Consider the following 16,221-nt stretch of genomic DNA (forward strand, 5'->3'; position numbering starts at 1 on the left):
ACAACTTGATATAATTGGATGCCAAAAATAAAATCATTAGATGGCTATTGCCCTCTCCAAAAAGCTCTGTTAAACATCTCAGACATTATGTTAGACTAAATATGTTGCCCATTGGCCCAAAACCTACTAGCTTAAACTTTTAATTTAGAGTCATGTCCAACTATCATATTCATGGTCAGATACATTGTGTTAACCAATAACCTATACATTATGATACATTTATTAAAGATGTAGCAGTCCATCCTTTGCTCTATTGATTATATGCATAACACAGCTATTGCACCTAAGAGAGCCGGTGACTCCAGCGACTTGCAATTTCTTTAAATATTTACCTAATTTCGGTCTAGAGGAATTACTTGATGTTTAGAAAGATACAGAGGAGCCTCTCAGTTTCAAGAAAAATAGAAGAGATAAAATCGCTTGTGTATCGTATCGTTGCGATAACTAGTGTATACATGATCATACCATCTATATGAAATACTGATCATTCATCAACAATTTCAAGTACAAGACCTGATCACTTAGATAATTCTTATTAATAAATGAATTATCAGAGTTCAAATCTGATGATAGGGCTGTTTTGCAATGACTAAATGGAGAAAATTCAACTTGTCCTGGAAGCTGGAATCCATGGTTCAAAGTTCCTTGAATGCTGATGAACATATCTACCATTATGTTTTGTCTTCTGAGATTGTTTCGATATGTACAAAGTAGATGCATGTCTATAGGGACTCCAATCAAGTAGCTAAATGAATAGCTTCAGATTTTAAATGTAGTCAGAGCTTCATCATCCACATTTTTATGCATCTGAAGCTAAAGAAGAGCCAAGATCTTCACCAGAGAAAACCTGAGTTAGCATATGCAGAGACAGTCAACATGTAACTGTAAGCCAGGGTATATCCTAAAAGGGTGCCATGTCTACTTCTTGATGATGATAACAATTGCAACTCTTAATATTCTAAGTCTCATATTCTGTGATCTTTCAAGTTTTTTCTGGCTTTTGCTAATCAACTTTACCACTTGTCTACATGATCATTTATCAAGACAATTAGTGATTTGCAGTTATGACCAGTTAGAGTGCCTACTGGTTGATGCCAATGATCTTTCTTGATTATGAGGTGAAGACTGGGGAAGTACACGATCTTTCAACATCAAAGTTCAGTGAGTGAATTCACTTGAAAGCTCTGTGGTAATGAGATTATTTTTTTGCTGATATTAGTAAAATAGAGAATATATTTGAAGGTTTTTTTTTATTCCTTGATTTAAAGAGACTCAATGTTTCACTGAACTGATATATGAAAATGTTTCACTAAAGTAAATGAAAAATACTTTTACCTTTTCTTTGTAACTGCAGTTCACTAACATCAGTTAAATATGATCAATCTGTGGTTCTTTGGATGGCTGTTAAATGGAAATAAGATATATGGGTGAATATATATATCTATATATAACTATGCATATTATTTTTAGATGTTGAAAGGGTAAGTATATAGAACTCCTTGATCTCTACCTTATTATTAATAACTTCCTTTTTTTCTAAGGAAAAAAACTTCAGCTATTGGACTTCATAAGGCACTAAAGCTACACAAAGTCTTGCCAATCAAAATCATCACCCCATATGATTCTTGTATCACATCTACAGCCTGTACTGGAAACATTATATGCTCTTTTTCTTTATATTTGTAGTAATATGTGTAAAGCAAACCACATTGACCTTCCTGTCCAACTGCAAAATATCATAAAAAAACCTTGCCTTTAGGTGAAATTTATATATTTTAGGAAGTCAGAAACCCTCAACTTTGGTTCTTTTAAACCTTCAAGAATTGCCATTCCTTCTGCTTGAATTGGGCTTCAAGCATAGATTGGAGAACTACCTGCAGCCATCAGCCTTCCATGCCAATGTCTCAGTGTATATCCTACTCCCTAGTTCCTATATTAGGAAGGAAATACCCATTGTCTTCCAAAGCATTCTTCTTTAGTACTCCACAGTGCAATCTCTAATGTTCCCCAACCCCCATATATATATATATATATATATATATATATATATATATAGTTTTGTCATCTAGATTTTAACCTATATATTTATAAGTTACATTGGCATCCCTAACACTATTAATTTTATCAATACAAACATGAAACTAAAAGGTAAAATAATAATTATATCATCTTGATTGATGATAACGGATAACGATGTTTTTGGGGGACACGATGAATATTGTAGATGAGGAGAGTGATGACGTCTCTTGGTAGTACTATCATCCATTATCATCAATTCATATGTTAAAATTATTTTTATATTTATATATATATATATATAATCATGGTGTTAAAGTGACGTAAATATTTTATTTTTCTTAATTATAAAAATATTAATATAATTTTTAAAATATAAAGATTAAAATATTAAAAAAATTAATTATAAAAAGAATAATCTATAATTAACCATCCCACAGGATTTAATGCCGAGGTCTTGAAGGCTAATTAAGAGGCCAAAACCAGGGTTTACCCGATAACTAAGGGATTTAATGTAATGACCGATTAAGTCCTCCGCGCCACTATTTCTGCACGGGCGGCTCCCCGCGTCCGCCTCTTCCTCCTCCTCGGCTCCGGCGGTCGGTAGTGTCGCTGCCCTGCGGTTCTCTTGGCCATGAGCGGTGCCTCTTCCAGCTCGTTTTAGTTCGGACTCGTCCTTCTCCTACCCCGATCTGTCTCCTGGGTACTCTCCTCTGAAGTAAAAATCGGATTTTTCGCGGGGTTTTGCCCTCTTTTCCCGCTGCTCGATCTCTTTAACAAAACGTTATGGGGGTTTCACTGGCTTTCATGGTTTCGAGGGGTTTTGGCTGCGATTCCTCGTAAAATGTTAGTCCATTTCGGCTTTTTAGGAAAGATATAGTCTTTCTGCCAAAAAATGTCAAAAGAACTTTCTGTTCTATCCAAAAACTCTACCCTAATGCGATTGCTTTCTGGACATGGAAAAGAGATATTTTCGATTCATCTATTGATTTTGCTGTAATAAATTCTGAAGTTTATGGGAAGAAAGCGTCAAAAGATCCCTTTTAATGGATTAAAGTTTATGCTCCAAGTGATTCATTAAGTGGGTTAACATTTGTTTTGTACATTTATCACTGATTTAAACAGACTTAATGCTAATATGCAATCCTCGGTGTAAGAAGTAAGATGGTCGAAATATACGTCGAGGCCAATAATAATTAGATGCAAATGATCCAACCACATCATTAGATTGGATGAGTTGCTGCAGTGTTTGACAAGGATTTAGCTGCAATCCGATTAATAATTCTTTTATCAGCTATTTACATAGTTATGGTTTATTTTGCTTAAGTTAGCCTATGTGTCTAATGTGGAAGCCATCTCTCACATACATAGAATGGAGGACATATGCACAAGTAGAAGGGTAAACTAGGATATCTCCATTTAGTTTCTTTTGTTTCTCATGTTGAATGTGCATTGATCAGGATACAAGTTTCTTCGACTTGGCCGAAATGCTGGTGATCAGAGAGAAAAATGAAGTGAAGAATGGAAATAATGAGCCTGTTGATGCTGATGATGATGAAGATGGTGATGTTGGGGAGGGTGAAGATGAGTTGTCTGATGACAATGGGGAGGAATATGAGAACCCCGATACCGATAATGGCAAGAAAAATCCGGGTGGAGACGAACAGAATGGAGAGGGAGAGGAGGAGGAGGAGGACGACGAAGATGGTGTAGAGGAGGATCGGGAGGACAAGGATAAAAGAGGAAGAGGCGCTTCAACCTCCAAAGAAAAAGAAGAAGTAAGACATGGTTTTAGTTGTAGTTTGTTTTGTTCTTTCAAGATCAGAGCAGACTTCAAGCACAGCCATTAGGAAATAAAACAAGAAAACTCATGCGTGCAGCTCTATTTTAGTATCAGAATTAGAGCCAAATGCAGCTCAATTATTCCTCATCTAACATAGCTTGAATACTTTTTCTTTCTGCTCATCTTTGCTGCTCTAATTTAGTATCAGAATTTTCAAAACATAGACTCAAATGCAGCTCAATTATTCCTCATTCAACATAGCTTGGATAAGTTCTTTGTGGAAAAATGTAGAATATAGCTTGAAAATGAGACAGAAGCTGGTTTTGTGGGGTAGAATTAAGTCATGCAAGTGCTTCTACTGCTGCTTCTCTCTACAGAATCAAATCATAGCTTGAAGTTTTCTGATGATGGGTTAAGTGAAATGGATTGAATAGAAGATAAACAAGGAATACAGATATCACCAATGTCAAATCTAATTTACAAATGTTTGTGTGAATTTTTAGTACATATTTCCACACTTTTTTAAATTTTCCTTGCTCTACATTTCATTTTTTTCAGTCTTGAAACTAATTCTAACTTGGTAATAAAAACATAGCTATAGATTGACACAATCAAGTAAATAAATTACATACATATTATTTACCTAGATATTCCTTTCATTAATTAGTATGCTGTTTCAAGTTGATTCTCAAAATATTTTTTATGTCAAATTATTTGGTGAATTATTGGGTCTGAGTTAACCAAATCAGCTGAACTGAAATATGAGACAATCACAGTCAGTTTAAATTTTTTTTGCTTACAAGACTTTGGCATCGACTGTGATACCATTAACAATGATTAAGAATGGATTTGATTCACAGAATCAATAGTTCGAATACTAATTGGACACAAGAAATAAATTGAGAACTAACTTGAAATAGCACCCAAAGTCAAAGAGCTACCTAAGAAGTTTAGCCTTTGTGTATTTACATTCACATGCATACATACATACATACATTCATTCATGCATAGCATATCTGTGTCTGAAGTCAGCAATATTAAGAAGAAGACTAGACATTTAGGCTGTCCATGATAGAGGTGTAAAGCACAGAGTGTTGTGAAGTCTATCCATTATAAAATTGACCCTACTGTGCCTACCACCAACATCTCCATGTTAATAGCCTTATCTGATTTCAGCATCACAAATTAGATAGATTTACTTTACATAATGGCAACAAAATCTTTTGGATTTGTGACGTACCCTCTTTCTTCTTCCAGTCCAAATCCATTTTCAAAAAATGACAATCAAGCAGATTCTCTTCTGAAGAAACTGAGTCTAGTATAAATAGAGATCCTACCCTTCACAACTTTCCTTTCATGAAGAAACTTTGAATCAGAAAGCTGAAATTCTGTAAGATCTCCACCCAACAACTGTCTCTATTGGAAGTCTCACCTCCCTCTCCTCCCACTGGCACAAGATCAGCACTTGAAAATAACGGCAGTTCAGAGCTTAAAGATGATGGTAGATTTTCAATTCTTCTCCAACATCATCATGTCTTCTCGGTCCAACAGTAAGCAATGGCAGATAAGTTTCCACTTCGACTTGCCCTGTTTCCTCTTCTATCGGTTGAGTTTTATCTCATGGTTTGATCAGTTTCAGATGACCGGCTGGGAATCAGTGCAAGATGGCAGCAGCCACTGCGATTACATTGATAGATGCTACACAAAAGTAGACTGCATGGTCCCATGCGAAGCATCTGGCCACTCACCAGGCACGGTGCTGCGTGTCCCTGATTCCACGTCCATGGCCTAGTAGACTGCTGCCTCCCTGCATGATTTTAGGGAGAATTCAAGCAGTGTTATCTTCTAACTCAAACTTATATCTACATTGCACACAGTTTGAGTTGATGTCTCATGTATTAAAAGCAGGAGCAACAAGGTCTCAACTGTAACTTCAATCTATCAATTATAAGAAGGTTTTTGGTATAAGAAAGGAATTCAAGTCAATGGAAAACTACTGAAATGTGTCTGAAAATGGATACCAATTTCAACTGTAACTTCAATCCATTGATTTGGCTTAAGAAATTGAATCGAGTCAATGGAAAACTACTAAAATGTGTCTGAAAATGGAGACCAATTTCAATTATAACTTCAATCCATTGAGTTGTTTTAAGAAGGTTTTTGGCACTGGAAATGGAATCGAGTTAATCGGAAACTACTGAAATGTGTCTGAAATCAGGAATAAATATTCACATCTGACTCTAGTCCATGATCAATGACGTGAAGCCTTAATGAAAAATGCATGCTCATGATGTATGTGCAGGTACGGTCACATAGTGTGTTCAGGCTGTAGTCTTGCATTAGCAGAAGGGATGAAGAGACATGCATTAGCAACATGCTAAGCTCATTATTCCTTGAACTAAATGGAGAATGATGTAAAGAACAAAACCAAAGAAAATCTAGGATGTTCCTTTGACTTCTTCCTTTACAGCCGAGAAATTTTTTTCAACAGAACAACTCTATATATGGAATTATTCTGGGGTACACGAATTTCTCTATATAAGGAGCAATTGTGGCAGGGAATATGCTGCCTGATTATAGATAAGTGATGGTATACATACTTTATTTGCGTTAATGAAAAATAAAGGTGATTTTTTGCTCATTACCTATATATACCTGAAGAAGTTCATTTTGCTTCAGTCCTATGCCAGCAAGTTACAGATTTCCTAGACACAAGAAAAATAAAAGGGTTACGGCAACAAGGACTTTCATATATAGATTTGGTTTTTATGTAAATAAAGGGATAGGTGCTGAATTCTGGGAATATAAAATTTCTAACCTGTAAAAAGTAAATTTATGGTTGTGCTAAGATAAAAGGTCATCACATTTGAGGTGGGACTATCCTCTTTCCCAATATTTCCTTCTCCAGATAACATTGTTCTTTTGGGTCTCAGCCTTAGAATCGGATCTCATGTATCCTAATTCTTCCCTGTTGATAGCATATATCAAAATTTACAGCATCCAGACTTGTCTTTTGCTAGGCCTGGATCTCCTGAATAAGATCGTTCATCTGTATGGTTCCAGAGTTTATCATTGAATAAGCAAAACAATTCTCGATATGCTAGATGGATTCTACCAAAAATCTTTGCATGAGCAGAAGCCATATCTGAAGTGATGAAAGCGAGTAGCATCTCGCACGATGATTTCCCGTCCTACGATTTTGGATATAAACTTTATTGCAGAGTGACAGTCCTTGCAGACTCTTAGGTTCTTCATAATCCTCAAAGTTGTGTTCTCAGGAGTACTGATCAACCCAAAAGCAATAGCAAGCTTTTCGCTGTGATGACTAAGTAATTGCTCCTTCAACTCCTCATCAATGTCGTGCAAGACAGATTGGGTATCAGGAACAAAACCTGCTTTCTTAATCTCCTTCCAGAGCTTTGCAGCCATCTGATATATTGCATCCCTCTGTGGGTGCAATCCATCATCAACTCCGAAGACATGAACCTTGTTCTTTATGTGTGTCCAGCTAAACCCTTGCTCTTTCTTCACTCTTTTATCCTTCATTAGCTTCCAAATCTTAGCAGCATCATCCCATCTCCCACATGCAGAATATACATTAGCAAGTGCAGAATAAGCACCACTGTTAACAGGATCGATAGCCAGCAATCTTTCTGCCGCAACCTTTGCCAAGTCAGCATCTTTCTGAACTTTGCAAGCAGCCAGAAGGGACCCCCATGCTATGGCATCTGGTTCTACTGGCATCGTTTTTATGAACTCTTGGGCATCCTGAGTTAAACCAGCACGCGCAAACAGATCAATCATGCATGAATAATGGCTTTGTGCGGGTTGGATCATATACTTAGTCTGCATCTGTTGAAAATAATGCCTCCCTTTCTCAACTAGTCCTGCATGTGTACACGCTGAAATCACACCAACATATGTTATATGGTCGGGCCTCACGCCTGTGCTAATCATATTTTCAAACAAGACTATAGCTTCTTCTCCTAGGCCATGTTGAGCCAAAGCTATGATCATTGAGGTCCATGAGACAGTTTCTTTACTCTGACATATCTGTTCGAACACTGTCTTTGCTCCTGCAATGCTTCCAGATCTAGCATACATGGTAATAAGGGCATTGCTCACAGAAACTGACAGTCCTGTTGATCTGATAGCTCTGCAGTGAATCTGCTTGCCATGATCCAAGGATGCCAAGCTCGAACAAACACTCAGTATTGCAGCCAGCGTGTAATGGTTTGGCTTAGGACCATTGTCAACCATCAACCTAAAGAGATCCATGGCTTCACTATTGAAACCATTTTGAACATACCCAACAATCATAGCTGTCCAAGCAACAACATCCCGATAATTCATCAAGTCAAAGATTTCTCTAGCTGGTTGTAAGTCTCCGAGCTTAACATAACCCTCGAGGAGTGCAGTAAAGGATACGACACTAAGATCAGAAGCCATTGTTTGTTCAAGAACCCTTCGAGCAATTGCTACCCCACCAGACTTGGAGTACATTGAGATCAAAGCATTCCCAACCTGCCCATGACATGGCATTTCAGTTCTGACTATACGGGAATGGACCTGCTTTCCCACTCTCAACAGTCCTAGGAAAGCACAAGCAGAAAGAGCACTGGTTAACGTGAAATTATCAGGGACCACAGACTGTTCTTTCAGCACACGCGAGAAGAACTCCAATGCCTCCTGATTCAGGTTATTCTGATTGTATCCTGCAATGATCGCATTCCAAGTGACAATGTTACGATCAGTCATCTCGTCGAATTGGTCCTGAGCAAGATCCATTCTTCCAGACTGAGAATACATCGAAATCATAGAATTCCAACTCGATACACTCCTCAATCTCATCATATCAAAAACAGCCTTTGCAGTCTCTACGTCCCCCGACTTTCCATACATGTTGATCAGGGAATTAGCTACGACAACAACACCACTCAGCCCAAGCTTAGCCACAAAAGAATGCACCTTTCTACCCACGTCCAACGCCTCGAGGGCTGCACAGGATGAGAGCACATTAGTAAATGTGAACTGTGACGGTGGCACTCCAGACCGAACCATCTCCAAGAACACAACAACCGCCCGTTCAAATTCTCCCATCAGATTCAATCCCACAATCATCGTGGTCCAAGAAACAGAGTCCCTCTGGGGCATTTCAACAAACACCTTATTCGCCCTTCCAATCATACCACCTTTTGCATACATGGCCAGCAAGGTATTCCACGAGAACGCATTCTTGAGATGCATCCCGTCGAAAACATTGTGGGCATCGGTAAAATATCCAAACTTAGCGTAGAGATTGATGATATTGTTGACGAGGTAGACGCCGAGGTGGAGGCCGGCCTTGACGACATGTGCGTGGATGGATCGGCCGGCGGCGACGTTCTCGGTCCGCAGGCACGTCTGAAGGAGAAAAGCATAAAAGTCTGCAGGAGGAGATGGCCGGGAATGGATCGACCGAAGCCGAGTGAGAGACATAGAAGAAGAAGAACCACATCAAGGCAGAGTGCTTCAGTTTTATATATATATATATATATATTTATATTTATATAAAATAAATTTGAAGTTCAATCATATTAAATGTCTAAAAAATGATTTCTATATTAAGATAATTATGAAAATTTAAGATCGATTTTTCCAAAAAAAAAAACAAAGAATCCTTAATGGATCTTCTTATTAGGAATAAAAAAAAGACATTAATAAAATAGAGAATTCAAGAGGATAATTAATTAGGTATAGCTTTATATTTTGAAATCATAAATCAAATTGTACAACCTCAAAACCAACCAAACTAAACAATTTACTTAATTTTTTTATTTTCATATTTATTAACACAGAGTTGGCAATTGATTGGTTAATCAAAAGACGATTTTGGTACTCATTTAACTTAATAATATATTTTTATTTAACAAAAAATATTTTAAAATCATATGTTAGCTCAAACTCCAATTGAACAGATAATTAAGATTAAAATCCATCTATGACTTCATATTTAATTTGATTTATTCTCTAACCTTTAAATTTACAGAAAAGAAATGAAAAGATAATACCTCTTTATTTCACATGCAGCCAGGAAAACCTTTCTTGGCACAGTAGCCAGGAAGATTCTTCCACATGCAGATTTGATGAACATGTACACAGTTTCCTTGTCAAACCTCCTTTTGACTAGTGTTGACTATTCCAATACAGCTTCCTTGTCAACCAAGCCACCATCCATCCTTCATCTCCTATAAATCCTCATTCATTCATTCATGACTCCAGTACTACAAAACTATTCCACAAAGAGAGAGAGAGAGGAATCCATTTGGAATCTCTCATTGTTTTGGTCCTGGCCATGGCTTTTGTAGGGTATGATGTTGCTGAAATATATGTAGAGAGGAAACTCTTCAAGGAGAAGATGGAAAGAAGGGAGAAAGCGTTGGAGGGAGAAGACCTCAATGGCAGAAGAGACCAACAGAAAGGAGGTAGGGAAAAGAAGAGAGGAGGAAACTTCAAATGGAGGATCTTTAGCCTAGTCAAGAAAATACACCCCAAGCTCAGTGAAGAAGGATGATGCTTCTTCTAGTTAATTTACAACTCTTCTGGATTCACCATTACTGTACTCATGAAGAAGAAATCTTTGCTCTCTTGTTTGTAGAGATTAAACTTGTGTTGCCCATCTGGAATTTGTAGGGAAAATATTTGATTTCTCTTGTTTGTCACCTCTTTTCATTTGTTCTTTTGTTGTCATTGAATTTTGTAAAACAAAAACTAATTTTTAGTAAACTCTTTTTTGAAACCAATGACTAATCGAATCGGAGAGATTTGAAAGCCAACCCTCTGTCATTTTGACTTACTAACTAAAGGGTTTGAGTGTTAAAAACACTAAAATACCTTAAATTTTTAAGAGTGTTAAAGAACTTTTTTTTTTATTATTATAAAGATGAAAGACAAGAAAACTATGTTGATGTAATTATTCTCTTTCATCTCTTCTCACCATCTTCCAATTTCCCTCTCTCATCTGTCTCCCTCTCTGATCACCATCCTTTCTTTTCATATTCTATCAATCTCAAAATCTAGAAAAAGCAGGGATTCAGTCACTTGTTCTTGTGGGCTGCCCAGTTCTACAAAATTTGACACTAAAGTAGTGCAAATTCCTCAGCATGCTTAAATATTTGAAGAGATTAAACAATTCATAGCCAACATAATCCCAAGTTTATTAGTTTAATGAATTGTTGGTTACTGAATATTAAGAAAGAATCATTATATGAACTGTGGAAAGAATCATCCAATCATAACAAATTGTATCTTAAAGAAGCAACAAATGGTCATGTTTGGGGATTCAATTTATACAACCACAAGTCTTGCATGTTACAAAAGATTTTTGCCAACTTTACCTCCAGAATCTCTCAGGGACTAACATTAGCACAAAAACAGTCTAAGAACAGTATGCAAAGTCCTCCAAGTGATGGTGCAAATTAGAGCTACTAAATTGGATTTCACAGCCAGATGAACATTAAGCTAAAATTCGAACTCCAAGTGAGCTGACCAAAACATTGCGCTCTGATGTCAGAGGATTGTGCAACCACATCTGTTATGCTTTGGGGCTTTCGATGGTTGCTTCTCTGTGAACAAGTGTAATGTTAGTACCGATAATGAGTTAACAACAATGGGTAAAGGAAATAACTCCAGGACAAGTTGCACATAGACAAAGTACAGAAATTTTATCCATGTCAAGCACTGCCATCATCTATTTCCAACATATTCTGAACCATGGAGTGGTTAGACTAAATGTTCATTACTACAGGTATATGATCATTACTACAGATATGCTAAGTTTGAAACATCAATAGAACCGGTACCTGTGTGTCAAAAAGGATCGAAGAAAGTTACTGTATACTATGAGAATGAAGTCCAAACATTTCGAGATGTCAAAGATAGTATATGAATATAGTAATTTATCTGCTAAGAACACCAAGTGAATGATAGTTACATTTAACTTTGAGAACTTGAAGTTTGAAAGATCAATAAAACCAGTACCTGTATGTAAAAAGGATTGAAGAAATTGTGCAATATGACAATGAAGTCCAAAGATTTCCAGATATAAAAAATAGTATATAAGTAGAGCAACTTATCTGCTAAGAATACCAAGTGAGTGCTAGTTTAATTTAATTTTGAGGACTTACACTTGTTTCAGCATATCAAAGGCAGCAGCAATTGGAAATATTTGTGAATTTATTTGTCAAAGATGCTTACTCTACAACTGTTCGTATGTCCAAATTCACTAGTAATAGCTAAGCTAGAGAATAATCACTTATCCGACAGCCCATTGGCTGCTTACAAATCCACTTAGCCTTATACCACTGACACATAATATGAGATCTCTATGACCCTTGTCCTACCTTCTTTAAGTAGATCTCCAGAGAACCAGAAGAAAAAGAACGCAAAAGAAATAAGACAATATATTTAAGAACTATTGGATCAAGATTAGTCAATCATCCATCTTCTTTTCTTTGGAGATCTACTTCCAAATTTATTTAAAATACTTGCTTCCATATTTGTATTGTCTTGATTGCCATTCCCTTTTTGTACAGATTCTCAATTAAGCTTATTGATCTTAATTTCTTTAATTTTTGTTTTTTTCCTGTTTTTGCATGATCATGGTTATGCTGTATAGAGACATTAAATTTCCAAACTAATTTTTTTTCCAAAATACAAAACAAAACAAATTGATTAAAGTGAAAAAAAGAACTTTGACCTAAATGTCTCTCCAATAAAAAAGATTCCAGTTGATCTTTCTCCTTCTAATATCTATTGTAGACCTAGAAGGTGTTTTGATCTCCATCACTTGTATTTTAGAGAGCATACTTAAAGAGCAGATAAGATACGTATTTAGTCAATGTTGTTTCATAAAGACAAAATACCATGGATTCTATCAGTAAGTTACTATTTCTATGGTATGCAAGAACCAAATTATAGTGCCTCTGGACATTGATCATTGTAAAATGACAACAAAAGGAACGGAAGAAAGTGCTTGGACTTAAAACTCATTTAAAGGGTTGCTTGATTATTGATACTAAGTTCAAGTGGGGTTTCACATTATGAATGGCTATAGAGAGTTACACCCACAAATGGTATAAAATATAATGAACTTGAATATATAAATTTTGACTATTATTTTACTGAATAGGCAGTGACTATTCACATTATTACATTATCATACCGTTCTCTGAGGCACATGACATGCTTGTATATTTATTATTCTTAAATGTGTATTTCAAAGGCAGAAACTTTAACGAGATCTTGTTGCTCCTATGTGATGCTTATCTGCTGTTGCTGTCATTTATGGATAAAAGAATTTTCGTTCTTAGGATCTAGGCACAATACCATATACGTTTGTAGGGCTATGTTCAAACAATTTGGCAGTGTTGTGAATCGACATTTAATCAAACTAAGTACAACAACAAATTAATGACATGACATAATAATTCAAAATACCAATTGTGAAGCAATTAGTGAGCATGATCAACAAAAGCCCATAAGCTGTATCACAACAATAAGAACTCAACCTGATAAGAAATACAAAGTTGATATAGAAGGCTCATGAATTCTGAATTACTTTGCTATCAAAAATGGTTTTTAAACAGAACCCCACTACCATTTTGCATCACCAAATAGATCAACTAAAAGCTCAAACTGCCTACATGTCATGTAGCATGCAATAGAATCCCGAGATACCATAAAGTAGCTCAGAAGCATGTTACAAAATTTAGAAGAGGAGCTATGAATCAAGTGATGTACCATTGTTCTTGTCAAGTACAGGAGGTCGAACTACAACATGCATGGTAATTACACCACCAGGAAGCTCACCAACTGGTACCCTAGACTCAGCAATGGTTCGGTTGTTCTCCAATATTTTACCCGCATTTATGAGCTTCACGTCATTGATTGTTTTAGGAGCAATTTCTTTGTCTAAAAATAAAAAAAAGAGTCCAAAATTTTAAAATCATGCAGGAAAGGAACACTAGAAACAAGAAAGTTATGTGAAATTTAATGATCCATAGAATCATAAATTCAATGAAAACCATAACAATGATGAGAACATAGAAGATAATGACAATCGCCATATCACTGAAAAGAAGAGGCATTGATCCAACTAAAATTATCCATTGAGTCAAAAATTGGTTCTTTGTAGGCTAAATGCAAAATAACATTTCTAAATTACATTTAAGGCACAGATTTGTGAGTAAAACATGTCATAGCAATACATTCGATAGCATTAACCAACTTTTGTAATGCTTAATTTCACCTCAACCATTTGTCCAGCTTGCATGCCATTCCGAATATTGGATAGTAGTTCCTTGCATCAAATGATAATTTTTAAAAAGAAAAAAACAACAGATTACCCATTTTTGGTTATCATCAATGGAAGGGCACATAAGCATGCATTAGTTGATAAAATACAGAAAGCAAGCATTAGTCCAAAATCCTGATATCTGTCTTCATCCAAACTAATGAAAAAAAAGAATTCTGGTCTTTATGGAATGCAACTACGAATATAAGATATCAATTGGAAATGGTCAAAGACAAATGTGAAGCACCATAGACGGCAGCTAAACCAATTCAAAGAACAAAGTAATATCTATCATCTTGGAAAGGAAAGATCAAATATGTTGACAGACAGCAAACTCACACTGATCCAGGTACTGGAAGTTACATAGAACTGTGCCACTAGACCAATAACATAAAGAAAAGGAAGGTAAAACCAAGTGCTGATTACCTCCTCCTTGTGTGCACGGGACAGTTTTTAAGCAAGACATATCGGAAACATGGACAAGCAGGACATCAATGAGAAAATTAATGCTTATCCATGCTAAGATACTAGGCCATTCGGTTAAACATCTAGAAGAACTACGTACATGAGCAAAAGCTACACTGAATCCATTCATAAATCCGGATCCACATAATCCTTTTCTGCCAAATGAAATAAGAAATCCGCGAGAAACAATCCGTCCAAGAAAGAATAGAAAGAACAACTACAAGAACACTACATGCTATTGCCAGAATTATCAAGCTCTGACCTTGAGGCCACCGATCGAGTATGAATTCTTTGAGAGATGCCACGGTGGTGGAAGGATCATACTTGTTCGGCCCGATGTCTGTGCCATCAGAGAGCCTAAATTTGAGCTCAATCAAGTCTTCTTTTGCCATTCTAGATCACCTCCAAGAAAAGAGAGAATCTTGGATTTAGTATGGCATGATATCCTCGCTCGAAATCCAATCTCCTAGAAGAACAATAGAGATTTTGAGCAATTCGATATCTACAAACAAATCACTTCAGAATGTCGAGCAAGAACTGATCTTTACGACAAATCCCAAACACCCTTCTGCCGCCGCTATCGAGCCTCCAAAGCCGGCAGCAGAAAGCCCCCCCACCCCCCCACCCCCTTTTGGCAATAGATTTCCAAATCCAAAACCAAAGAGCAGGGGGTCTCAGCGATCGCCCAGATTGAGATCTCGTGATTCCGGTTCAGGAAGCCGAGATCAATCCCCCCCAAGGAGGGAATTCCTCGCGTAAAAATTGGATCTTGATTTCTTCGATCATGCCAAAGAGGAATCCCGCGTTGGGAGTCTCCCCTGTTGACATAGGCCGAGAAGGAGCCGAAGAGGCGACTTTTAAAGGATACTCCCATTTTTCTGTTTTCCACCTCCGGCCTTCACTAAATTATTTTTTATTTATTTATTTATTTTTTATTTTTATTATTATTATTTTATCGTTGAATAATAATAATAATAATAATAATAATAATGAGGAGGAGGAGGAGGAGGAGGAGGAAAAATACTATAAGGTCCCTCAAAATCAAATTGATTTCTTATATAAATATAATATGTAAATTAAAATATTTTTATCCAATTAATTTAATTTTATTGTACAAAACTCTAACTATAGTAAATATGTTATATATTTTTCCCTTACAAAATCTAGCTTTCACCATTGGATACTCCACAATAGTTCAAGAACAAGACTCTCTCAAAGTTTCCAATGGTGACTTCTAAAGGGACCCAAATTACAGTAGAAAAAGAAGAAGAAGAGGTCACAAAAGAAAGAATCAAATTTTGAAGCCAAAGAGGAATCATATATGATCACTAATAAATGAAACTCTAGAATTTAAAAGCTTTCATGTAAGTTAAAAGGATGTGTGAAAGAAAAGATGATAAATTGGATTTGTTGAGCTATACAATTTATTATTGTTTTATATATACAGCAGGAATATGGCTAAAATAATTAAACATTATTTTATTAGTGCCTATTGAATAATAACCAAAACAATAGATTTATGAAGAACAATTTCAATAATAAAACTATTTAATTTTTTTTACATGAGAAGAATTATGAAAAGATGTGATAAGTGTTGAAATGTGTGCAAAACTAAGTATATAAT

General features: G+C 36.1%; 2 protein-coding genes and 1 long non-coding RNA gene across 5 annotated transcripts; 1 reads left to right on the forward strand and 2 right to left on the reverse strand.

Moving 5' to 3' along the window:
• The first annotated feature begins 2,526 nt into the window (after positions 1-2,526).
• LOC135674176 (uncharacterized) lies at positions 2,527-5,194 on the forward strand. Its single transcript, XR_010513541.1, has 3 exons — positions 2,527-2,719; positions 3,477-3,794; positions 5,057-5,194. It is a non-coding gene; the product is annotated as an uncharacterized LOC135674176 (long non-coding RNA).
• Positions 4,869-9,285, reverse strand: LOC103985174 (pentatricopeptide repeat-containing protein At2g22070). 2 transcript variants are annotated; one of them, XM_065183735.1, is made up of 3 exons: positions 6,618-9,285; positions 6,455-6,504; positions 4,869-5,606 (listed from the first exon to the last, which is right to left on the reverse strand). In XM_065183735.1, the coding sequence occupies exon 1, from the start codon at positions 9,275-9,277 to the stop codon at positions 6,911-6,913; it is 2,367 nt and encodes a 788-aa protein (XP_065039807.1). In that variant the 5' UTR covers positions 9,278-9,285; the 3' UTR covers positions 4,869-5,606; positions 6,455-6,504; positions 6,618-6,910. The 2 variants fall into 2 exon arrangements, with proteins under 2 accessions (XP_065039807.1, XP_009401078.2); XM_009402803.3 differs by having other exon boundaries at positions 6,445-6,504.
• Positions 9,286-11,087: 1,802 nt separating this feature from the next.
• LOC135674177 (membrane-anchored ubiquitin-fold protein 3-like) lies at positions 11,088-15,484 on the reverse strand. 2 transcript variants are annotated; one of them, XM_065183736.1, is made up of 4 exons: positions 15,146-15,484; positions 14,860-15,063; positions 13,580-13,750; positions 11,088-11,403 (listed from the first exon to the last, which is right to left on the reverse strand). In XM_065183736.1, exons 2-4 carry the CDS (start codon positions 14,987-14,989, stop codon positions 11,348-11,350), a joined length of 357 nt encoding a protein of 118 aa, XP_065039808.1. In that variant the 5' UTR covers positions 14,990-15,063; positions 15,146-15,484; the 3' UTR covers positions 11,088-11,347. The 2 variants fall into 2 exon arrangements, with proteins under 2 accessions (XP_065039808.1, XP_065039809.1); XM_065183737.1 differs by having other exon boundaries at positions 15,162-15,180.
• Positions 15,485-16,221: the final 737 nt, after the last annotated feature.

Source organism: Musa acuminata, chromosome BXJ1-5, assembly GCF_036884655.1.
Source record: "Musa acuminata AAA Group cultivar baxijiao chromosome BXJ1-5, Cavendish_Baxijiao_AAA, whole genome shotgun sequence".
Lineage (NCBI taxonomy): Eukaryota > Viridiplantae > Streptophyta > Magnoliopsida > Zingiberales > Musaceae > Musa > Musa acuminata.

Coding starts and splice junctions, on each gene's coding strand:
- LOC103985174 (XM_065183735.1), bottom strand. CDS start 9,277: ATGTCTCTCACTCGGCTTCGGTCGATCCATTCCCGGCCATCTCCTCCT.
- LOC135674177 (XM_065183736.1), bottom strand. CDS start 14,989: ATGGCAAAAGAAGACTTGATTGAGCTCAAATTTAGGCTCTCTGATGGC. Junction 13,751..14,859: donor ACTCGATCGGTGGCCTCAAG/GTCAGAGCTTGA, acceptor TTTTATTTTTAG/ACAAAGAAATTGCTCCTAAA. Junction 11,404..13,579: donor TGTACTTGACAAGAACAATG/GTACATCACTTG, acceptor ACTTGTTCACAG/AGAAGCAACCATCGAAAGCC.